This window comes from Neofelis nebulosa, chromosome 5, assembly GCF_028018385.1.
Source record: "Neofelis nebulosa isolate mNeoNeb1 chromosome 5, mNeoNeb1.pri, whole genome shotgun sequence".
NCBI classification, from domain to species: Eukaryota; Metazoa; Chordata; class Mammalia; order Carnivora; family Felidae; genus Neofelis; species Neofelis nebulosa.
Window position 1 is genome coordinate 86,866,320 of NC_080786.1, and position 25,391 is coordinate 86,891,710.

The 25,391-nt window shown below is 42.3% G+C and overlaps 3 protein-coding genes across 9 annotated transcripts in view; 1 reads left to right on the forward strand and 2 right to left on the reverse strand.

Annotated features, from left to right (window-relative positions):
* Positions 1-3,025: 3,025 nt before the first annotated feature.
* NCBP2AS2 (NCBP2 antisense 2 (head to head)) lies at positions 3,026-3,878 on the reverse strand. The gene has a single exon (XM_058730963.1). The coding sequence runs from the start codon at positions 3,759-3,761 to the stop codon at positions 3,462-3,464; it is 300 nt and encodes a 99-aa protein (XP_058586946.1). The 5' UTR covers positions 3,762-3,878; the 3' UTR covers positions 3,026-3,461.
* Positions 3,879-3,892: 14 nt separating this feature from the next.
* Positions 3,893-25,391, forward strand: part of NCBP2 (nuclear cap binding protein subunit 2) — a 34,047-nt gene continuing 12,548 nt past the window's right edge. Inside the window, exons 1-4 of one of the 2 annotated variants that reach the window (XM_058730962.1) lie at positions 3,893-4,068; positions 9,050-9,231; positions 12,120-12,258; positions 12,775-12,842. In XM_058730962.1, coding sequence (XP_058586945.1) covers positions 3,991-4,068; positions 9,050-9,231; positions 12,120-12,258; positions 12,775-12,842 — 467 coding nt within the window. In that variant the 5' untranslated portion in view covers positions 3,893-3,990. Of the gene's footprint in view, positions 4,069-9,049; positions 9,232-12,119; positions 12,259-12,774; positions 14,052-25,391 lie in introns of those variants that run through there. The other variant, XM_058730961.1, reaches the window with a different exon arrangement.
* SENP5 (SUMO specific peptidase 5) overlaps positions 14,378-25,391 on the reverse strand; it is a 51,833-nt gene continuing 40,819 nt past the window's right edge. For 4 of the 6 annotated variants that reach the window (XM_058730952.1, XM_058730950.1, XM_058730956.1 and 1 more), the window contains 4 exons: positions 23,133-23,270; positions 20,304-20,387; positions 18,418-18,468; positions 14,378-17,637 (listed from right to left, as the gene is read on the reverse strand). In XM_058730952.1, coding sequence (XP_058586935.1) covers positions 17,527-17,637; positions 18,418-18,468; positions 20,304-20,387; positions 23,133-23,270 — 384 coding nt within the window. In that variant the 3' untranslated portion in view covers positions 14,378-17,526. The remainder of the gene's footprint in view (positions 17,638-18,417; positions 18,469-20,303; positions 20,388-23,132; positions 23,271-25,391) is intronic. The other 2 variants (XM_058730953.1, XM_058730954.1) reach the window with 2 other exon arrangements.

The window sequence follows — 25,391 nt, forward strand, 5'->3', positions numbered from 1 at the left end:
TGGGAATGGAGAACACACGCTGTTAATAGCTGGTTGCACTTGAGAGCAATCTGATGCTACCAGAGACTTCTTAAAAGTGGTCTGGTCACTCTCTAAGCTCATAGCCCCCGTCTGAAACCTCTTCACAGGATGAAGAGCAAACCCCATGCCAAACCAACACCTGCTCTGGTAGAAGCCATCATAGCCCCACGCACGATGCTCTCCACATCTAAAGGCACCTGTACCCATCCACTGGGAACGCGAAGAGCTCTGGCACTAAACCTGTCCTCATTCTCCCTGCTCAAAGCTCTACCAGGTCATAAGAGGCACCCAGGCCACAGAAAAATCAGTGAGCTGGAAATCAGTACAGAGCAGGAGACCAAACCTGGGCATTTTTCTAGTCCCATCTTCTGCTGGCTAAGGCTTGGGTCATCCCTTTTTTTTTTTTTTTTTTTTGAGAGTGGGGGGTGGGGCGGGGTGGGGAGGTGGAGAGGATCCCAGGAGGGGCAGAGAGAGAGAGAGAGAGAGGAAAAGAGAGAGAAGTGGGGCTCACCCAAAGCGGAGCTCATGAACAAGGTCATGACCTGAGCTGAAGTAAGATGCTTAATGACTGAGCCACTGAGGTGCCCAAAGCTTGGGTCATCTTGAACCTACAGCCCTTTCAGTCATGCTGCCCCGGGACTCCTGCTTGTTTTAGTGCCACACCCTCCTCATGACTCCAACCCTGAGGAAGAGGAAAGTCAGTGGATGCTAGTAAATGTTTAGCAACCCATTCTCTGGGGGCAAAAAAGCCCCAGTTTGTAGTATTTGCCAATTTTTGTGGTATAAATACTCCTGCCTTGGCTGATTTCAAACTACCAAAATGATGTTACTGAACTCCAAGTTGGGAGGAAATGCCAAAGATGTGCTCTCAGGATCCAGTGGAAGTTGGCTCTAGCAAACTACTGGACATTTCCCTCCTTTAAATTCTATAGTATCCCTTCATTTAAATTCTATAGTATCCACCATTGTGGTTTATGTTTCTATGAACCTCTGATGTGTCTTCCTATCCTTAGTGCCTAACATCATCTCTGGCACTTATCTGCTTACTTTGCAGCCCAAGTGCCACCTTGGAGACACTCCAGACTCTAGGGTCCCAAACTCCTTTGGACTTCTTGGGATTTTTGCATCTTCCCTGAGTTGGGTCCACAGTCTCAGAATTCCCTGGAGGAACTGTTGGCATAGCAGTCCATGTAGATGGTTAACAGTCTGACTTCTAATATAGTTGTCCATAAAGTGCTGGTATCTAGAGGCACATGGGTGGCTCAGTCAGTTAAGCGTCTGACTCTCAGTTTCGGCTCAGGTCATGATCTCACAGTTTCATGATTTTGAGCCCCACACAGCGCTCTGGGATGACAGTGCAAAGCCTGCTTGGGATTCTTTCTCTCTCTCTCCCTCTCTGCCCTTCTCCCGCTCATGCTGTCTCTGTCACTCTCAAAACAAATAAACTTAAAAAAAAAAATCCACTTAAAAAAAAAGGTACTCATATCTAGGTCTATGTGGCATCAAGGGTTGAATCAGAATTGCCCTGCAGGATAGCAGGAGGAGTTGCTTCCTGCTTCACTTTCTGGCAGAACTTAGAGCTTGAAAGGCATGCTGGAAGATTATTGCCACTGGGAATGGTGGGAAGAATTTGGTCTGTTTCTTTAGTCATAGGGTAATTGGTGGGATGGCAAGCCAGTGACTACAATCCCTGGAGGCTTCTCCAATGAAGTGCGGAGGCATCTAAATCACCTGTCACTATACTCTGGTTTCTCTTCAGATCGCATAAATCTTTCGCCTTTTAAATCACCCGTCACTAGAATAGAAAGGACTCTTGTTTTCTCTCTCTCTGCTTGGACTCCCTCTACAAAAATGGAGGGAACTTACTTCTTATACACTTCTCCCATGAGAAATAAACTGTCCCCCTCTCTTGCTTTTTTTCCCTTTCTTACCAAAATGGCCAGTTTGTCTAGTAGCTTCATGGCTTCCTGCAATGCTTCCTTTTGCTGTCTGCCAGTCTGGAAAAAGACCTACCACTGAGTGTGCTGACCTGTGTTGAGGGTAGGGGATCCAGCTGGAGACCGCTAATGTTCTGCTGCTCTGAGATCGAGACAAATGAGTGAGATTGAGACCAATGAGGCAGAAACGCAGTAGAAGGAACAAGGTCTTCAGGCTCCTCATTGACAGCCTCAAAGAAGAATCCAGAGTTGTCTCTGGTCTGGGAGGACTTGTCCTTTGATAGGACAGGGGGTAGGATGCCAAATCAGGACTTTGGTCATCAGGACAGTGGAACTTCTGGCCGCAGAGAGGATTAAATAGGAGCACCTCTGATGGGATATCAAATCAGAAGTATGAACATTAGGAAAGCTACTTTAGCTTCTCCATCCCCATGGGAGGTCTCTGGCCATATCCAGCTCCCTCTCTGTGACTATAAGAAAGGCCAAAATATAAATTTTTGCTGGTCACCAGCCTAAAAGCATCTCCTGTGGCTTCAAATTCCCTAGATTGCATGATTAGCTGTGGAGCCTAACTAGAGGCAATCAGAAATTCAGTCAGAAGCCTCAGATGACAAGACATTTCTGTATATCATGGATTTCCTAATCACGGGTCCATTAACTGGGCCATAGTCTTGATTGTATCCCAAACCCTCTAAAACTGGGACTAGGAATCCAGGCAGCTTGTTCCATGGTAGGCAGTGGTCCTAACGCCCAGTGGTGACTTCTGGAGGAAGGAGGTCCTGGGGTGAAGGCAGGCATTGAAGGCCAGGGTAAATGCTGCAGAGATTTGTAATTAAGGACTTAGGCCCTGGAATCAAACTCATGTATTCACATCCCACTCTGTAAGGATGTAACCTACACTGCCTCATATGAAAGTGGTTGTAAAGTGTGAGATAATCCACACGGAGTGCAATTATCAAGTGCCACCACAGAATAAGCATTCAAAATGCGTTAACTAGTATTACCATGGGCCCATAGTCCCCAGGAACCCTAGCCCATCTTGCCAGAGAAGTACCACACTCACATCATTACTCAGCTCGTACATTTAATCAGAGGATTTGGGCAGCTGCAGGTTTGTCCTTCCATCCATGCTCCCCCCCTGGAAGTAGCGCGCTGCTCTGTGAGTGCAGAGGTAGCAGCATCTAGCACGAGTTTTAGTCCCATTAGCAGAGGGCACTCTTTCGGCTGTGGTTTGGTTCATAGCTCCCTGTACACGGTACATCAGGGCCCAGCCTATCTGCTTCTGTCAGGCTTCGGGGCTTTCTTCACATTGTCCAGTCGGATCACAGGGCTTCACCGGGGATGTCGGTTTGGCCTGGGCTCCCTGATGAATGGAACCCCAGAAGGCCGACAATCTGAGTCAGAATTCGAAGCCGTGCAGTGCCCACGGTGACTCCTTACCGCCGAGGCCTGTGTCGAGCCCAGAAAGGAAAGCCGGTGACCTTGATCGGGCCCAGCGTGGATTTAGGGGTTTGCGCCTGGGCCCCTCTGGCTACCCGGGGGTGACCCCGGGCGGTCCCGGAGGCCGCGGCGCAGCTCCTGAGTGAAGGTGTCTTTGAAGCGGGCAGCGCGGCGACCTAGGGAACCCGCGGGCCCAGCCGCGAGGGCTCGAAGGCGCCGGGCTGCGTCCTGACCGCGGAGCTGGGCCTGCAGCAGTGCGAAGGCTGTGAGCTGCGCCGCACGCCGGATGGGCTTAGACTCCGACAGACGCTCCACCAGCTGCGGGCTGTAGAGCAGCGCGGCCAAGAGCCGCCGAAGAACCATTCTCGGAGCGACCCGGAACCGAGAGGCCACAGCTCTTGCTTCCGACCGACGACTCCCAAAAACGGACCACGTCTGCGCCCGCCCCGCCCCGTGACGACACTACCGCGCTGGGATTGGTCCATAGGATATCCACCTTCTGCGGCCGCTTCAGCGCGTTTCCGCTTCCGCCGCCGCCGCGGCTGCCTCGTTGATCCCTGAGTGGCGGCGTCTTCGTCTACCTCTCTGCACTATGTCCGGCGGCCTTCTGAAGGCGCTGCGCAGCGACTCCTACGTGGAGCTGAGCCAGTACCGGGACCAGCACTTCCGGGTGAGGGAGGCCGGGCCGCGAGAAGGAAGGCCCAGGGCCAGAACGCCCAGAATCGGCTTACTGTTGTCTCATTGTGTCGTTTTCCATTCTTTGGTTTCCCGAAAAGCGAAATGAGGCCCGGTGCCTCCTGGGGAACGGATGCTGAAAGGGCGTTTAGATACCACTGAATGCCTTTATCTCATAGAGAATTTGAGGCTCATTTTCCTTTCCCTTGCAGCTGCTCCCTGCAGAGGGGTTCCAGCAGCAGTAGTAACGGTGGCTTGCGTTTTCACAGGCAATGGCCTGGGAAGGTGACTTTGTGATATGAGGGGCAAAAGGTGTCCTTTTGACACCTGGAGGGAGTATGGAGGGGCGCTTTCCTGACCCAGGTACTGGGACTTTTTATTACTTTTTTAATTTTTAGAGAGGGAGCAGAAGCGGGGAAGAGTTGCAGAGGGGGAGAGAGAGGGCAAGAATCCCAAGCGGTCTCCCTGCCCAGCGGGGAGCCCAGTGCGGGGCTCCATCCCGTGACCCTGGGATCATGACCTGAGCTGAAATCAAGAGTGGGAAGCTCAACTGACTGAGCCACCCAGGTGCCCCTAAGTGCTTTTTTATTTTAAGTTAGATCAGCTTTTTGTCGTTGTGGCCCTTTCCTTCCTTGGCCCAGTAGATTGGTCCTACAAAGTTCTGCGCAGTGGGCTGGGAGACACAAAGTTCAGCCTTGTCTCCAACCTTGAGCCCTCAGAGTGGGAAGGTGGACCATCCCAGCTAGGCACTTTTAAGTGTCTAGGTGTCCAGATCAGAGAACTGCTGGGTTTCAGAAGAGGGAGGTTTTAGTTTGTGGGAAAAGGAAACGCTGCAAATATTCAAGGTGGGCTGTTGAGTATCAGCAGAGGCAGTGTTGAAGTGGAGCAACACTCATCAACCACTGGTTATTTCGTAAACTTTTATCGAGTGCTGTTGCCGAAACTGCTAAGTCCTAGAGGGAGAGGGAATATTGTTTCCGTACCCTTGGAGTTTATAATCTTCTAATAGGGATTGTAAATAGTGGCAAGTAATCATAACCTAGAGCAGAAATGGCGAGGATAAGGGAATCCTGTGAAGATTCAGAAAAGGAAGACAGCTTGTGACAGGAAAGGAGGGACGTGTTTTCAGAAGAATGTGGGCAGGGGTACCTGGCTGGTTTAGGCGGTTAAGCCTCCAACTTCGCCCTGCATCAGGCTCTGTGCTGACCGCTCAGAACCTGGAGACTGTTTCAGATTTCTCTCTCTCCCTCCCGCCTCTCTCCCCCTCTCCCCCTCCATCTCTCCCTTTCTCTCTCTCACCTTCCCCCCTCTCTCTCCATCTCCCTCCTCTCAGTCTCCCCCACCCCCTTGCATTCTGTCTCCTTCTCAAAAATAAATAAAACATTAGAAGAGGGTGGGCATGGAGAATGCAAAAATGGTTAGTAGGGTAGGGAAAAGGAAATTTTGAGGCCAAATTGAGGATGATCTTAAATTCATTCACTAAGCCAGCCGTTTTTTTTGTTTTTTTTTTTTTTTAATTTTTTTTTTCAACGTTTTTTATTTATTTTTGGGACAGAGAGAGACAGAGCATGAACGGGGGAGGGTCAGAGAGAGAGGGAGACACAGAATCGGAAACAGGCTCCAGGCTCCAAGCCATCAGCCCAGAGCCTGACGCGGGGCTCGAACTCACGGACCGCGAGATCGTGACCTGGCTGAAGTCGGACGCTTAACCGACTGCGCCACCCAGGCGCCCCAAGCCAGCCGTTTTTAAATGCTTACTATATGCCAAGCAAGATTTTCACTTCTATCACTTTTACAGTTCTCGTTGCTTTAGAAAGTTCCCTGCATCATAACCATCTTGAATTTCAGGTATCCTATGAGATTAAAACTGTGAAAATTTTCAACTTTTTCTGTTATTCATCTGTGTGGTCTGAGGGACCTGTAACTTTATTCAGATAGTAGTAAGATACTATCATGAGGAATTTCTGGTGTTCCCTGAATGGAACCCACATGAATATTCCTTAAGTAAGTACTTACACCACAGTTGTCTTAAGCTGTAGCTGTTTGTTTGGAATAGGCTATTTGTTTGGATTACTTACATGTGTGAGAAAAGTAGAATTAAAAAAAGGCCTCCTGGTAATTTTAATAAATCAGTAACAGCAGTGATACAAATAAGGTGAATCTACTTTATCTAATGCCTCATTCCAAAGCTCTGAAAACTCAGGACACCGGGGTTGCCCGGTTGGTTGAATATCCAACTCTTGATTTCAGCTCAGGTCATGATCTCACAGTTTGTGGGTTCAAGTCCTGCGTGAGTTAGAGCACTGTTAGCGCAGAGCCTGCTTGAGATTCTCTCCCCCTCTCTTGCTGCTCTTCCCCCACTCTTGCATGCAAGCAATAAATCAAACAAACAAACAAACACAAATAAATAAAATTGATGTTTATTCTTGAGAGAGAAAGAAACTTGGAGCGGGAGAGGGGCAGACAGAGAGAGAGGGAGACACAGAATCCAAAGCAGGCTCCAGGCTCTTGAGTTGTCAGCACAGAACCCAATGTGGGGCTCCAACTCACAAACCGTGAGATCATGACCTGAGCTGAAGTTGGATGCTTAACGGACTGAGCCACCCAGGCATATTTTTAAAAGGGGTGCTGGGGTGGCTCAGTTGGTTAAGTGACCAACTTCAGCTCAGGTCATGATCTCGTGGTTCACGAGTTCAAGCCCCACATCAGGCTTTGTGCTGACAGCTCAAAGCTTGGAGCCTACTTTGGATTCTGTCTCTGTCTCTCTGCCCTTCCCTGCTCACTCTGTCTCTGTCTCTCTCTCTTTTTTTATTTTTAATTTTTTAATGTTTATTATTTTTGAGAGAGACAGAGTGTGAGTGGGGGAGGGGCAGAGAGAGAGGGAGACACAGAATCTGAAGCAGGCTCCAGGTTCTGAGCTGTCAGCACAGAGCCTGACACGGGGCTCGAACTCACAAACTGTGAGACCATGACCTGAAATGAAGTCAGACGCTTAACTGACTGAGCCACCTGAGACGCTTAACTGATAGAGCCACGTTAATCTATCTGACGCTTAACTGACTGCCCCGAAAACTTGTTTTTAATGTAGAATGACTTGTCCTGTGTACTTTTTAAGGAAGTATGGGATTGGGGCTAAGACTGGGTTTGGATTCCAGCTGCAACTACTGAGTAGCTGTATGACCTTGAATAAATTACTTAACTGTCTTTTCTCAGGTGTAAAATAGGATAATAAAACAGGACCTACTTCAGGATACCTGGGTGGCTCAGTTGGTTAAGTGTCCAACTCTTGGTTTCAGCTCAGGTCATGATCTAACACTTCCTGAGTTTGAGCCTTACTGTCAGCTCAGAGCCTGCATGGGATTTCTCTCTTGCATGCACGTGCTCACTCTCTCTCACTCTGCCCCTCTCTGACCTTCCCCTGCTCACACACTCTCTCTTTCAAAAGGACCTACCTCATTCTGTTCTGAGAATTAAATGCGATTCATAGGTGGAAGTCTCTGGCCTGTGGTCCCTGGAGGAAGATATACCTGTTTCTTGTGTATGAGATCTATGTATATTCATACTTAAAAAAATAATAATTTGGGGGCATCTCGGTGGCTCAGTCCATTGAGTCTCCAACTTGAGCTCAGGTTGGAATCTTGTGGTTTCATGGGTTTGAGCCCGGCATCAAGCTTGCTGCTGTCAGCGCAGAGCTTGGGATCCTCTGTCCTTCTCTCTCTCAAAAATAAGTAAACATTAAAAACAGTAATAATTTGGAGCATACCCTTCACATTGTTCTGTACCTTTTTTCAGTGTGCTATCTTGGAGATGTTCCTTATCGCTGCATGTGGTTCTACTTTTTTCTTGGGGCTGCATAGTTTTATATTTATTGATGTACCATAATTTATCTCATCATTTTCCTCTTGATGTGAGTTCAGATGGTTTGTCTTTTCCTCTGTTCTACCACTGAACGTGATCACATGAGATCTGTTAGTCTGAGTGACCACTGTGCTACAAAGCATTCAGAGACCAACAATGCAAAGTCTTATTAGAGTGAAGGAAGCTGGATCAACATTATATAGAGAGTAGTAAGTGAAGAAGGGAGGCCTCTTGGGAAAGTGCTCTGGGGGCCTGAGTGTGGATCTACCCAGCCACTTTCCAAACTGGAATACCACTGTATGGTTGGTGTTAGAGCCCTAACCTGAGAGCCTGAGAGCAGGTCAGTGGGTAGGGCTTCTATTTAGTCAGCATCTGTCCTGCCCATTGTGGAGGCTAGAAGAGGAGATCCAAGATGGCCAACTAGTTTCTATGCCGGCATATAAAATACTAGATCTAGCCCATGATGAGTCCCAAGTATTGTGAAATGTGTTGGCTGAAGGCCAGTTATGTTTCTGTCTCTGGCTTCATCCTGTCTTCCAAATTAGGAACGCTGTCAAGAACATAAGCACTTGTTTTTAGTGATTATTACATTTTCTCCTAAACTCAGAAAAATCTATGAGCATGTAAACCATCTCTTCTCTAGGAGAGTATTATAAGGGATACCCTGTCTGAAAATGCATTTATTTTTCACTACAAAAAAGACCTTTCTAGTGTATTAAACTTGAACAATGAGAGAAGGATCTAATGCTGAGGATATGGAGTGTGCAGGGAAAAGGCATGCCATTGGGAGCAGTGTGTTGCAGAAGGAGGGCTACGTGCAACATGACTCAAGTTGTGGCTGTCTCCTAGAAGCAGTCTGGACCTGCAGATGTGCCTCCTAGAATGTGAACACCTGTCTTTCTCTCTCTCTCCCCCCTCCCTCCCTCACTCCCCCCTCCCTCCCTCCCTCCCTCCCTCCCTCCCTCTCCCCTCCTTTTGGCAAGGAATTTGTGGTAGACTGGGATGATGAGAAAGAAGCTGATTCCCAAATCAGAACTAATTGCCATACTTTGAATACTGTTTAAGCAGGACTCTTCTTAGATTGTGTTGCTTAACTTTTTCTCTATTTGAAATTCCAGGGTGACAATGAAGAACAGGAAAAATTACTGAAGAAGAGCTGTACGTTGTATGTTGGAAATCTTTCCTTTTACACAACTGAAGAACAAATCTATGAACTTTTCAGTAAAAGTGGCGACATAAAGAAAATCATTATGGGCCTGGATAAGATGAAGAAGACAGCATGTGGGTTCTGCTTTGTGGAGTATCCTTCCTATGTGTCTGGCATAAGCTATTGGATGAGGGTGGGCCTAGAGTGGCTAGTCACCTGTTGAAAAATTGAGTGAGGCCATCCACTAATTAGCATCCCTGTACTTAACCTCTCCTTCTTCCTTCATCTCCCTCTTAACTTCCTGTCCAATGTGTCTACACTCTTGAATTGTGAAAGCTGATAACATTTACATCCTGTTCTGAAATCCATGCTTTTGTTTATAACTGATTCTTTAAGAAACAATCTGTTGACAGTATATGCTCGTGATATTTACAAAAGTCCAAAGCGGGGGCACCTGGGTGGCTCGGTTGTGTCCAACTCTTGATCTCAGCTCAGGTCTTGAGTTCAGGGTAGTGAGTTCAAGCCCCATGTTGGGCTACACGCCCACACTGGGCGTGAAGACTACTCAAAATGGGGGCGGGGTGGGGGTGGAAAGCTGACCAAAAGCCGACCAAAAGTTCAAAGGGTATAGTGAAAACCTCTGTACTATTCTAAACCTAGAGACTGTTACCAGTCTCTTGGGTATCTTTCCAGAAGTGATCCTGTGGATATGTAGTAGCATACTGCATGCATTAATTTTTGCCCTCTACCTTAGAGATTGTTTTATGTTAGCATATGTAGGTGTACCTCTTTTTTAATGGCTGTACAATATTTCATTATGTAGATATATAGAACTTGATTTTATAGGTCAAAACCAAACAATTTACTTCTCTGGAAATTGTATAAATGTTGGACTTCCTGGATTTATCATTTGGGGGGTTTTTCCCCAATGTTTTCGTATTTGGTCATTTTGCTTTATATATTCTGAGAAATTTCCCAGACTTGATCTAACAGCGTGTTTTTAAAAACTTTTTTTTTGTGTCCCAAATTACCATTTCTTTTTTCTTTTTGGCAGGTTGTATTTATGCTGTAAATTTTCCTTAAATGTCTGGTGATCCCTAGGTTTCTGATCATAATCAGGGAAAGGCTAAGGCTAACTTTGTAGACCCCAGCAGATCTTCTCTCTCAAGTTTCTGCCTTGCCTTTGGGATGTGTGGGTTTCCCAAATGCTAGTATGAAAGGGATTTTATTTTGTCATACTAACTTCAAAGACACTGCCCTAACCCTAGTTCCTCCAATTTGTTCAGAATTCTGTCACTCTTTTTTTATTTGCCTAGGATTAAATGCCTTCCTGCTACCAGATCGTCTTCCCACATATAGACCTTTAATTAAACCGTTTGCTGTCTCACACTTTTAAGAGCCTCATGTGTTTGCTGTCTCCTTTAAGCTTCTTTAAGAATATTTCAAACTGTGACTTTCATTCATCAGCAGTCTTCCATCAGCTTTTGTTGAATCTCTGGTTTCCTGATGGCCTTTTCTGTTCTTTGGGTGTATCTTTTCTGTCATTTTAATTGGGTCTTGAGAAGGAAATGAGGAATATGCTCACTCTGTCAGCTTGAAATGGAAGCCCTACTTAACCTATTCCAAACTTGTGATTTTGGTATTTGATTTCTAGGCTCTGCAAGCTTCTTCCATTCTCCTGTCAGTCACAGAGGACAAGAGTGCTCAGATTTTATATCTGCCTCTTCACAGGGAGAACAATGAGAACACAAAAAGCAAAGAAAATCTACCTTATAGTTAATAATCAGTCTGTTTTGGCTTTTGCATCTGTCTTGTAGGTCAGAGATTCACAATCATAATAGCAAATACCCAAAGGAAAGGCTGCTGTGGACAGTGGTTTCTCTCAGTTTGCCCTTTTCTCAGGTCATTCAGCAAAAAAGTTATTGAATGCCTCTTCTGTGCCAGCAGTGTAGGTGTTGGACACTGGAATTTCTGCAAGTGCTTCCTTACGTGTGTAATTAAAGACATAGAGGGAAAGGGGCGCCTGGGTGACTCAGTCGGTTAAGCATCTGACTCTGCTCAGGTCATGATCTTGTGGCTTGTGAGACTGAACCCAGCTTCGGGCTCTATGCTGACAGTGCAGAGTCTGCTTGGGATTCTCTCTTCCTCTCTCCCTTTCTCTGCCCCTTCCCTGCTTGTGCATGTTTTTGCTTGCTCTCTCAAAATAAGCCTTTAAAAAAAAAAAAAAAAAAAAAAGACATGGGAAAAAATCTAGATCAGCATTTCCCTGAACCCAGCCAATGATCATAATTGCTTATGGAGGTTTTTTTAATATGTAGATTTTTAATGTTAATTTAGTTTGAGAGAGCATGCGCATGAGCAGGGGAAGAGCAGAGAGGGAGAGAGAGAATCCCAAGAAGGCTCCCCAACTCTCAGCATGGAGCCCCACGTGGGCCTTGAACTCACGATCCATGAAATCATGAACTGAGCTGAAATCAAGAGTTGGATGTTTGACTGAGCCATCCAAGTGTCCCTGGAGATTTTTTTTTTTTTTTTAATACCACTCCAAAGATAGATTTAGTAGACCTAATCAAATAGTTTTGGAAACAACTAACCTGATAGAGTCTTTCCTTCTAATGAAATGCAATGGCAATTCCATATGCACTGTAATCTCTTTTTTATTAAGGTTGTTGAATATACAGTTTCAGATTTGGATGCTTTTGTTTCTTTGGATAAGAAGTGTGCAGTTTGTGATCCAAACCTGCACTGAACATATTTATACTTTACAAACCAAAATATGGGGACAGTGGGACCAAATCATTATCAGCAAGATTCTCCAGGAAATCTCAGTCAGTAGCCCTGGATAAATCTTAGTTGACCCTGTTAGTGCTTTTGGACCAACCTCAAACAAGCTTGTGCAAGCCAGATTACTGTCTCTGAAATCTATTTGGTTGGATTTGTTTTTGTATTCTTTCTTATCTCAGCTTCATTTAGATGTTTCCTGTATTTCTAAAAATGTTTGGAGAAATGCTATATAGTGTTCCTTAATACTTCCACTTAAGATACTATTCAAGAGCAGATGCAGAAAATGCCATGAGGTACATAAATGGAACTCGTCTGGATGACCGGATCATTCGCACAGACTGGGACGCAGGCTTTAAGGAGGGCAGACAGTATGGCCGTGGGCGATCTGGGGGCCAGGTATGCAGGAAGGTTCTCTTGGCTCAGGGTTTGCCTGGGATTTCAGTCCTAGTGACAAGATTTTGTCAGTTTGTGTTTGCTCTTGTAGAAAATAACTTTGTGCCTATAACCCTCGCTTGAAAGGAATCTGAAAACTACCCATTAGGATTGGTAAATTATAGATTGTATACATTTTCACAAGCAACCATTATTGGACTTCTGCCAGGGCCTAGATATTTTGTACCTGCAAGTGTATAGAACAAAAGGAAAATGCACTGAAATAAGTTCTAAGTTTTTATTTTAAAAAATAGCCTAACTTGAGTAATCTTTGGAGTATGCTACTTTTGAATGCTGGTGAAAGAGTATGAGCATAATGTTTGGTAAAAAACTGTTAGTAGGGGCACTTGGCTGGCTCAGTCAGTAGAGATGTAATTCTTGGTCTTGGTTGTGAGTTGAAGCCCCACGTTGGGTGTAGAACTTACTTTATTTGCTACCCCAATCTTCTCTATAATGTAACTTGTGTTCTTTTCAATTAAGGTACGAGATGAGTATCGTCAGGACTATGACGCTGGGAGAGGAGGCTATGGAAAACTGGCCCAAAACCAGTGAGTGGTGAGAGCCCCATCGTGAAAACTCAGTCCTTTGGCTGTTCAATTTGCCATTCATTACCCAAGGTCTACAAACCTGTCCACTTGTACCATGCTTTGATCAAGGTCTCTTCTGAGCTGGAAGCCTTTTCCTGGTTTTCCTTTGAAAACTATTAAAGGACAGAATCCAAAAGAATGCCTTTAAATCTGTAGTCTTACAATCTTGGCCATGTGTCAGGTTACCAGGTCAGAATTTGTGTTCCATGGCAACAGATTCGATCTATGATGTTGATCTGTCAGCCCCAAACACCACACTTCTTTTAGGAAGATGGAAAAATTTTTAAATGGATAGTACGATCACAGTCTACATTGGGGCCTGGAATTATTAAAAATTGGGTTTGCAGGAGATAAAATGTAATAAATGGGGCTTTGCTATGTTGTACAGCTTTGTTCTGTTTAGAAGTCTGACAACTACATTTGTTTCTGGGTTGAGTTCTAATCTCTAAAGGCAAATTTAGGAGTGAGGGCAACTTCCTAAATTGTTGGAGCAAAAGTAAGCCTTAGACTGTAAGCCAGGGGATACCACCAGCTTATATGCTATATGTATTAAGACTTGAGTATTTATTATTTTATACATTTTTCAAAAGATGTGTTTTACTTAGAGCTACAGAAGGGTTTATGCATCAGACTGATTTGTTTTCAGAATGATGTTAGGAATGGACTGGGTTTAAAAAGGGCTTGAAGATCAAGAGAACACAAAACAAGAACAATCAGAATTGCTTCCCTCAGGAAATGTGTTTTGGCTAATTCTCATATTGAAGTCTGTCTTGTTTTTTCCTTAATTGTGCTTAGAGAAGGGAGTCTACAAAATTTATTTTGTATTCATAAGGCATAAGTTGATTTCTCTAATATAACTGTTAGTCTAATATAATTTTCCCTGACATATAAGTGAAATTTTCTCATCTATCAACAAAGTATCTCCTAACTTCTAAGGTTTGTGAGAGTTGGAGATGAAGTACCTTAATAGGAACATCTTTCACATTAAAGTATAGGTTCTCTCATTAAGTTCAAGTTGATTACTTGGATTAAGAGCTATGACTAGCTGTAAGTGCATAATTTGCAGATGTTTAATGAAGACATAACACTCTTCATTTAAAATATTTTACGCTGTACTTTGAATTAATGTATTTTATAATGTTGTAGTAAAACGTAACTCAGATTTCCACAGACAGTGGCTCCTTTTTGAATTGTTGAACCAAGTTATCATCTCTGCCCATCACCTATAAAGAGAGACACTGGAACTCTTCCTCTGGAATATTTGAGTAATGTGCAGAATTTACATGTCTAATAGCGAGCTCGTGAGTCACATGGGGGTAGCGGCTGTTGTAGTGCATGCAAATATGAACATTGCCGTCACTGCAGAAAATTCTGTTGGACACTGTTGGGTCACCTGCTTAGAGCTTACACTGGTCACTGTTCATAAATGAGCTTTGTCGTGACAAGAGCGTCACTCTCCCAAACAGTACATGTTATTCAGTACAAGAGAACACACGTTTATAAAGGCATTTAGTTTATTTTTCAAAAAAATATTTTTGCTAGAAGGTTTGAGTAATTTTACATGATCACAATCTTTAAATAAATTCTTTTTCTGTCCAAAGGTACCATTTAAGTGAACAGCTTATCTAGGCCTGTTTTTGTAACACCCAAATACAATTTGCATTTCTCTGACGGTATATTCCCTAGGTCTTAATTATCTATAGGCCAGGAGGCAGAGCCTCGCACATAATAGAAGTAGGTGCTTTACAACTGTTGATTAGTTTGGTTTCTTAACATAATTAAACAGAGCAGGTAGTCAGTATATTCAATTCACACTATTTATTATTAACATACTTTTTCTCGTGTGAAGGGTCTGATCCACCCAGAGCTCTCCCAGTCAGCCCTTCTCACCCGGGGAAGCAGTGAACACAACTGCAAAGAAAAAGGGCAGCTCTTCCACTAGTCAGGGCTGTTGTTTTGTTCCAACCGTGACTCCAAGATGACAGTGTCACTCAGAAGTAGAAAATATAATGCAAAGCCAGAAAGTGGGGATATTGGCAGCAACTGCTTCTTTTCCCTTCCTTAAGAGGTTCCCTTTCTTCTTAAGAGAACTAAAAGTTGAATTAAATCCACATTCATGGCTACAGATTTAACATAAGGACAAATCACTGGAAATAAACAACAGACTAGTAATTTGCTGATGGACCGGGCAGCTTGAAGGCACATAAGCTGCTTTTAGTTTGTACAAGGCCTGCACTCAACCTCAAAAGCATAAGGTCTGCCCACTTTGTGGACACCCAAACAATTCAGTGCCAAGCTAGTGACAATAAAACAATGCCTGTCTCTTCCACCAGCAGCCCAGACTATATTTAAAAAATGTCTTTGTTGCAAAGAAGCAATTATTGCAAACATCAGGACAGAGGCCCCTCTGATGTAGGGTTTGGGCTAATAGAGGTTTACACCTAATAACAAGGGGGAAAAGCAACTCTGTATGCTAAAACTGAGTTTCACGAATAGAGGAACATTTTGAACCATACTTAAAACATCTGACATTTAGGCAAAAGCAAGCTTGACAGTACACCTCAAGGTGCCCTATGAAGCTGGAAGTGAAAGGGAAGCGGGACTTGGACAGCTTACTGTAGTTACCTCTGAGCACCCCTGCTTGCCTCAGCGCCGAGGAGGTGACCGTTTCTCAGACTGGAGGAAACCGGCAACTCCACTTTTGAGCATTAAAGATTCAGAACACAGTTCTGCCTCTTCTACGTGCCTGGTTGTCAGTGAGGAGGTGAGATGGAGCTCTAAAGTATAAAACACTGTGAATCCACAGCCTAGTTACTGGCCACTGCATAACTGCCCCCTTCTCCCATTAGGCAAATGTCTTACATGCAGATTTGAAAAAAATCTCATGTTTGCATAATTAGCTAATGTCAGAAAACCTCAGGATCTCTTCCTCACTTTAAATTGTCATCTTTGCAAATGCTGACAACACAAGCCTAACTGTAGCAGCATAAAGTGCCTCTGATCTCAGTCCTTTCAGCGACCTGAAGCACAGTAAGAAATACTGACCTGGTTTTACACGAAGTCTAGAGGAGTGTGGAGAATGCTGGGGCTCTTTACAATGTAAACACTGGTGTTGGTGCTTGGAATGTCAGGGGATGGGAACCCTGCGTGTAAACATGTTCTGACTCTACCTTCAACTGCTGGAAACCTTACCTCATGGCCAAGTTTAACTGCACGTTTTAGCTTTTTATTTCCAACACCCCACACCTAACCAGGCATAAATCCAAGTATCTTCTGTCATTTACCTGGTATTTGGTGTAAGCTTCTGAGATGCTTACACACACCTCTGTTGTTTTTTCTGCCCCAGTTCAGAAAAGGTAATTGAGTAGTTTACCATGCATCTTTCCTCATTTCCTTTCTTTTCAAATATCACAAAAGGCTAGAATAAAGATGTAAGATCCATTACTTTAATCCTAATGCAGCAAAGTATTAGGACAGGGTCGCTTCTGCTTTTCCCCAGAAGACGAGGTTGATAGAAGTGAAAAAAGGACTCCAGCTCTGGAGTCTCAGGGTTGGTAACAAGAGGCCAACTGAGGGAGCCCCGCATGCTGCTGAGATCACTAAAGAGGTAGGAGCAAAAAAAAGTCTAGTAACATCTGCTGTGCTCCTGTGCAAGCAAGTCTTACTACTTTTCCTCTTCTCCCCACCCATCTGCAAAAGACCTGGTCAGTCTTTAGTTCTGAAGATTAATATTTAAACACCATTGAAATAGAAAGGTATTTGCCACATCTTAGACAACACAAGGGTAGTGACAACTTGTAAATTACTCTTGGAAAGGCTGAATTCTCATGTGGTTGACTACTAGTCTGATGGATAATGTTTTTTAATAAATCCAGAGAATTCAGTGTTCTAGCAAAAGCCTTTATAAGATTTAGGCATTTGTTGTAATTCTTAAAGCCAAGATTGAAATTTTCTCATGTGTTAAAATAACTGGACCCCCCCCCCCCCCCAAAAGCTGTTGTCTTTAATCAACTCCTCCCAAAGTAGGCACTGCACTTATAAGTGTGCTTGTCTAAACAGAACACACCAGTCAGGTTTTGGCCACTTCTCACCCTTTCAAAAGGAATGCAATTCACTCTGCAAGACTCAACTGGAGAAGGAAGTCCATGAAAGGTGCAGCAGGTTAAACAGGACTGGGTTTGTCAAAACCACCACTCCTAGCTACCCTTTACACCCAGGGAACAACGATCCTTCTCAAAGTTATGTTGTATCAAAAACATCCTGCACTTTTAGGTTCTGGGATTAAATTTTAAACCTGTATTCAGTTCACGTCTAAGTAAATTTCAAAAGCTGCACCAAATCTACTAGGCTTTTTTTTTAATACTCTGCACTGCATGCTCTGTCTATATGCATGCGTTTGAATAAATATTAAATATGGGGGAAACACACGGAATCCATAAAATTAAAAATGAAACCAAACTGAACATTAAAAAATAGTACACGGTAGCTAGAGAAATGAATAGGGCAAAAAACAAATTTGAGGTAACAATAGTGGCCCAACACCACTGATCTGAAATATCTGTAAAAATTCAAATAAGTGTTTGGAGATTCAAGTAACAAACCATCTGCTTCAACTTGGTCAGACCTTCCAGAGTCCTGCTGAGTTTCAGTCCATGAGCCGGCACTCACACAGCTCCTTGTAAATCCTCTTCCGCACTCGGGGCATGTCCTCTTGGGAAAACTGGAAAGGCTGCTCTAAGGCGAGGCACTTGCAGTACTGCAAAGGTCCCAGAAACACTTAAATGGCATATGGAGCTTTGATGCAGACCTAACAGAATGGGGCCTAAGGTGGCATTTTAAAGTTTAAACTCGCTGTAAAAACATTGTTTTGAAACATTTGCCTCCAAATTATAGTCAACTTTCCAGGTAAGTATATGGTTGGGGGTCTCCCCTCTCTCCCCCAAACAACACTGTGAGAAGCAGAAATTGATGAAGAGGCTCCAACTCTTTCCAAGGTGCTACCTGCTGAGACTGCCACTCCACCTAAAGTGGTCTTTTAAGTGAGAACTTCGGTTTGTTTACAAACCCCAGACATTCATGAGTCAAAGGAATGAGCCCATCTTCCATGATCTTTGCAAATCTCTATAAATTCATGGGTTATACACAATTTCTTCGTAAATGTAATGTATGACAAAATTTTCATTAATCCTTTTAGACCACTAAGGGAACCCACAGCATGAGAAAGCAGTTTTTGAATGTGGCCCTTATTTAAAATGTAATTAATTTTGTTCTGTGGTTAAAGACCACTTGCCAAAGGTTAAAAAAAAAAAAAAAAAAGTAGTTAATTCTGCAAATGCCAAGGGTCTACAATACAGACAGATTCAGACCAGTCTCTAGTGTGCCTAACCTCTGATAAGACATGTACACTAGAGGAGGAGATATTCGGGTACCTGTGCCTAATGCCAGGTACATAACAACAGGGGCTCCCATCTCTCCTTTCTAAACCCAACAAATTTAATTCACACATTCCAAATTCTGGATAAACAGATTTCTTTACCTGGAGCACAAAGACTCCACAGTCACTGTCATTTTTCTGTTGTGGAATACACTAAAGAGAAAAACAAAATGATCATTAAAATAAGACCAAGTACTCATCTTCAGATAGGAAAATTTGTTTTTATGGAAAAATAAGTAAAAGAAACTTGTCTGTCCAGGACAGCTGGTGTACTAGTATAGATCTCTGGTATTTAAAGTGTGTGATTTTACAGAGGCATCAAAAGAGCTAGCAACCAAATGTATAGAACCTTCGCCTAAATATGAGAAATAGGAAATCAAAACCCTGTTTTAAAACTTGATTTGGATAGTTTTGCTATCAGATTACTGACAATGGAATCAAAATGGAATTGTGGATCAGAAAGCATACACCTGGACTCTGAATATGTACTAAAAATCCTGCTTAGTAGTCTTCACGTTTCATCTGTCACTCTTTGAAAGAAATAAAGGTAAGCAGTATGTTGGGGTGCCTGGGTGGGTCAGTCGGCTAAGTAATTTTGGCTCAGATCATGATCTCACGGTTTGTGAGTTCAAGTCTCACATCAGGCTCTCTGCTGTCAGCGCAGAGCCCGCTTCAGATCCTCTGTCCCCCCTTCTCTGCTCCTCTCCTTGCATACTCTCTTAAAAACAAACACTTTAATTATTTAAAAACTAAAAAAGAGCAGTATGTTTCCCAAAGAACTGATTATGTATTCTGCCTGAAGGGGAAATGTGAAGGATGTTGACTAAATTTGGAATACCTAGATATTCTAGTTGGGTAATTTTCAAAATTTACAAGTTCAATTCCGGTTTCAACTAAAAGACTAGCTTATTAAAAGAAAACTTAAGCCTAGGTTTAAACCTTAGCATTTGGTGTAGTTCAAGGATGAACAAATAAATCTGGTTCCCTTGGGTTTGGCTTAAAGTTTGTTTCAAGACTCTGCCTTTTTTTTTTTTTAATAGGTTTGTTTTGAGAGAGACAGACACAGTGCAAGTGGGGGAAGGGCAGAGAGAGGGAGAAAGAACATCTCAAGCAGGCTTCCAGCTGCCAGGTCAGAGCCCAACAAGGGGCCTGAACTCATGAAACTGAGATCATGACCTAAGCTTCAACCAAGAGTCGGGACGCTTAACCAACTGAGCTACCCAGGCACCCCAAGACTCTGCCTCTTTAAGACTGTGCTCAGTGATCTAGACCTAAGTTCAAGGACCCAACTCTATCAGTAGTTCCGATTGCCTAGGTGACACCTAGGCTTCAGTTTTCCCATCTACAAAATAAAGAGGATGCCCATCCCTAAATGACCTGCCTACCTCATAGGCTGTAAGGATCAAATGAGATCACACATGCAAAAACACTCTGAAAACAATAAAGCAGTGACCATATAATGTAAGATGCTGGTATCTGTGACAGTGATGAGAAGACCTGCCTGAGCACTCTGCCCCATAGACAGCATGAGTGCATATAGGACAAACAGTGCTGCTTTCATACTGAAACCTTCAAGCCACTGTCTTCCCCAGATGCCTGGTAAGAAGCCCAGTGCACTTGCTCCCTTAGTGGATCCAAAGAGTCACTTCAGCATTTCTCTGGGTCTATGTGGGTCATCTGGAAGTAAGAGGCAGGTGCCATCAAAAGGAAAAGTTCTGTTTTCCTTTCCCTTTTTTCCAATATAACAACCATATCATTAGCAGCTGCCCCATTGATGAAATGACTAAATTTTTCTCCAGAAGCACTGGGAAACTAAGTAGCTAGGTGATCAATACTACACAGGTTTATTCTAAGCTGCCTCCCTGCAGCCTCCAGACTCTTACTGGTATCTCCATCACCAGTCTTCAAATGCTTTTAAAGACACCCACCCCTAAGGATAATTCCATCCCCTTGACATGCCTGGGTTTTCATTTTTATCACATACTTACCTTTGTAACAGCAGTCTGCCAACCCTGAAGAAATTCAGGTCTATTTTTTTCTCTGGCTTCAGTCAGCAAATACTTTCTTATATTCTGGTTAAAAAGAAACCACAACACAGATGCTGTGTTCCATCAGTTGGTGAAAAATGGAACCTGCTCACAGCAGATAGAAGCAAAGGAGGAGGAGGAGGCTGTGGCCCCACCACTGGGCAAAGTCTGCACTCAAGAGTTTAAAAGGTGGAATTTTATTTCTGACCTTTCATTTCATAGTGTTAAGAAGGACTCAGGCCTTCTATACTCAGGTATGCATTTAGGCTGTGGATACCACTGTATGTTTTAATTAGAAGTTTTTGTAAGATGGTCAGCCTTTTCCAGCAGCCAACTTGCTGAATTTGACATTTAAATATTGGGAAGACAAAAAAAAAAAGACCTGATTACTGCCAATGTTCAAAACAAAGAAGGAACCCATGGCAGAAATCAATAATTGAAACTAAATGAAAAACATTCCAGCCTTAGATATACTCTACTTTGAGGGCTGCAGATAAAGGTATCTTGCAGTTTCTAGAAAGTTCTACTGAAACCCATTCTGGATACTAAATACAGTTGAGTCCACTGCTGAAGCTTCTACCAAGATGAAGCCTATCAGAGTTTCAAATATTCCCTTATGCCCTCTACTTCTGTGCATCACTTCTAAAGGTGAAGTCAGAGGTAACAGGAATTAAACCAACCACACCGAAGGTGGAATATTAGTATGTATGTACATGTATACAACTGTGTTTATGCACATACTACCACACACACATATATACATACATACATGCACATATGTATTTTCTTCCCATAAACATATACTCTATTACTCTGCAACTGGCTATTTAAAACCCAATAGGTCTTGGAGATCTTTCCATGTTATTTAGAACATGGAGATCTATATTCTATGATCTATGATCTAGATCTATGATCTATGGCCAGTTTAATAGTATGAATGTACTATAGTGTACTTAGCTATTCTGTTGGTAGAGCTAAATTTAGGTGGGTTTTTTTGGGTTTTGTTTTGTTTTTACTATCAGTAATGCTGCTGCAGTCAACATTCTGGTGCATGCCCTATCACTGTGCACACACATACACAAGCATTTTTATATACCAAGAAATAGAACTGGTATTCAATAGGATATATATTTTCTTTCTTTTAAGTAGGCTTCATGCCCAACATGGGGCTTGAACTCACACAACCCTGAGATAAAGAGTGTACTCCAAGGACTGAGCCAGCCAGGAATCCCTAGGATACACATACATCTTTTATAAATTTATAAGGCACTTAGAACTGATCAGGATTTCAACTCCCCTAAGTGGCTAGCTATATTAATTCATATACTCCACCAGAAAAATGAAAGCTGGTTTCCTTACACCTAATGAACACCTGAATACATCAAACTTGCCTAATGGGCAAAAAATGAAGCCCTGATGTAGTTTTCATTTGCATTTCCTGTATTTGATAAGACTAAGCATCTCTCCACATGTTTCAAGGCTATTTGCATTTTTCCTAAAAATTACTTATTTGAATAATCTTTATCCATTTCTCTTAAATCCTTTTATTACTTTTTAGGAGTTCTTTATATTTTCTGGGTAGTAATTATTATATATCTCACATATTTTCTCCAGGTCTTTCCCTTCTCTTTGAACTTTAGGACATGCAGAAGTTTTAAATTATGGTATGGTCCAATTTATCAATCTGTTCCTTTAGGTGTTTTGCTTTTATGGCTCTGTGTAAGAAGTCCTTCCTGAATCTAAAACATAACATTTTCTATATTTTATTCTAACTTTTATAGTTTTGCATTTTATATTTGTCATTATTTTACATGGAATTTGTTCTTATAAATAGTATGAAGGATCTGTATGTGGATCCAAATAGACAGCTACTTTTCACAATGGCATATATTGAATAGCCTGTCTTTCCCCAACTTTATCATATACCAGGTTCCCTCATATACAGCAGTTATTCCTAGATTCTCTGTGCTGTACCACCAATCTACTGGTCTATTCCTAAGTTTTAATTATTAAAACTTTGTGATATGGTTTGGCCTCTAGTATTCCTTCCTTCAATGTTCATGCAATAAACTCTGCACTATGAATTCTAGGATGAGCTTATCAGTTTTCATTCAAAATCCTCTTGAGAAATTGGGGGCAAATTGGTATATATTATTAGTTTGAGAAGAATTGATCTCTTTCCAATACTGAGCCTACCTATCTTTCCATCTGCTCAGATTTCCTTTAAATATAGAGCTCTACTCTTAAAGAACTTCCACAATTTTTGCTGGAGTATATACTCCTGGTCAGTTTATATCTTTGTTTGCTTTTGAAAATGGAATCTTTCTTTTTTCAGTTAAATTTAACTGGTCCTTGCTACTGAAAGAAAATCAGGAAACCTATGGATTTTTCTTGCATCTCACCATGTTGTTGAACTGTCATTAGTTGAGCTCTCCTATTTTGCTGGCTGATTCTCTTGATTATAACTCATTCTACATAAGTTATTTTGAAGATACAAGCCAATTTTAGCCCTAAGAGAAACCAAGGAAAATGATTTGTATCCATTCAAAATGCAGCTTTATAGGGAGGCAGGAAAATATGTGACAAAATCCAAATTAGACTTGTTTCTCAGAGTGGGATCCATATCACAGACAGCTACCTCTCCCAACCCGGGGATTCCTCTTGTAGTTCTTTTTCTCTGCCAACATTTTAGAGGGTTTTCATGACAGAAATTGATACCCTATGATAACTGACTTCTGTTCTATTTGATCACAAGATAAATGAAAAAATATAGGCAGTATATTAACTTACCTCTACACAAAACTTAAAATGAATGCCTTGGGAATCATAAAATGAAATAATTCGATTAGAGAGTGTCACAGTAATGAGAGACCAGTGGACTTCCAGGTGAATAGGAATCAACAGAAGACTCTTTTTAAACAAATCCACCTGATTAAAAAAGAAAAAGAAATGCGGCCATCACCACAGACTATCCAAAACAACAGCAGAAACAGCTTCCATTTACTGACCTTTGACCTGTTTGAGGTCATAAAAGCAGGAAGTGGTGAAGCCAAAATCTGAACCCAGGTCTGAATCTAAAGCCCATGCTTGTAACTACTAAGCTACAATACACAATAAGAAAACTGAAGATCCAGAAAGCACCATTTCACATTCAAACCTGCTACACCTGTGCTTTGCAAATGCTTAATGTGACTTAGCCTCTTATTTTTATGCTTTTGTGTACATATTTGACCTTGACACAATTCTTATGTAGGAAGGAATCATCATCTTATAAAACAGCACAGGCACCATAAGCCTTCTTTTTATAAACTCAGTGTCCTAGTTAAGATCATGGGCTCTGAAGTAAGTCTGGTGAAGTTCAAAGAGAACCTCTTCCACTTACTGGCCAGGTGACTTTGGTCATTTTCATAGCTTCTTTGTGACTTGATTTCCTCAACTATAAACTATAGACAACAGCCCCTACCTTAGGAAATTATTGAGAGAGATAATACATGTAAGATGCAGAAAACTGCTTTCACATATTCTATGTAGCCAGTGAATCTTAACTATTACCATTATCACTACCTCAGGTTTCCCAGATGGTAAAATTGAGAAAAATATCCTTGATTATTCTTTACACATCCTTTACAATCTAGAAATATTTACTATTCCACTCAAAATCCCAGTTGTGGAATGAATGATAAAGTAGTAGGTGCTCAATAAACATCTGTAAAAGTTGTGAATGAATTTTTTTTCAGGTTTTGAGAGTTTTTAGGGATTCCTTGGGTTAAAACAGTCACAAGGCTATTTTAAAGTACATCAGATTCTTAGAAGCTATTTCTCAAGTCTTCCTTGCTTTCTGATATTCAGATAATGTCCTGCTCTAAATGAATCTTCTACTAGTCGACATGATCTTGGAGCAAAGCACTTTAGCACCTCTACTTTTCCATTTTCTGCATCCATAAACCTGGCAGGTGAGGTGGACAGAAGAAAACATGAAGACAGTTGGTCCTTTCCAATGCACAAATCCTGAGTATCTAAAACAAGGAATCACATCTAAAACACAGTATTAAATGAGGCCAAATTCACATTTCTTCTTAAAAAGAAACTCTTTCTGGGGTGCCTGGGTGGCTCAGTTAAGTGTCTGACTTCGCATGACCTAATGGTTCAGGAGTTTGAGCCCTGCATCGGGCTCTGTGCTGACAGCTCAGAGCCTGGAGCCTGCTTCAGATTCTGTGTTTCCTTCTCTCTCTGCCCCTACCCCGCTCATGTTCTGTCTCTTGAAAAAAACATTTAAAAAAAAAAGCTTTCTCCTAATTATAAAAACAATTTTGTCTTTTTAGTTTATTTTAGAGAGAGAAAGTGTGTGAGCAGGGGAGGGGGCAGAGGGAGAAAGAGAATTTTGTTATTGTTAGTAAAGATTTTTTTTTAATTTTATTTTTAAAAATTTACGTCCAAATTGCTTAGCATATAGTGAAACAATGATTTCAGGAGTAGATTCCTTAATGCCCCTTACCCATTTAGCCCATCCCCCTCCGACAACCCTTCCAGTAACCCTCAGTGTGTTCTCCATATTTATGAGTCTCTTGTTTTGTCCCCCTCCCTGTTTTTATATTATTTTTGTTTCCCTTCCCTTATGTTCATCTGTTTTGTCTCTTAAAGTCCTCATACGAGTGAAGTCCTATGATTTTTATCTTTCTCTAATTTCACTTAGCATAATACCCTCCAGTTCTATCCACATAGTTGCAAATGGCAAGATTTCATTCTTTTTGATTGCTGAGTAATACTCCATTATGTATATAAACCACATTTTCTTTATCCATTCACCCATTGATGGACATTTGGGCTCTTTCCATACTTTGGCTATTGTTGATAGTGCTGCTATAAACATGGAGGGGGTGGGGGGAGAAAGAGAATCTTAAGCATTCTCTGTGCTCAATGTGGAGCCCAACACAGGGCTCAATTCCACATCCCTGGGATCACAACACAAGCCAAAGTCAAGAGTTGGACACTCAACCGAATGAGCTACCTGGGTGCCCCTATGAAAACAATTTTTAAATAAAAATTAGA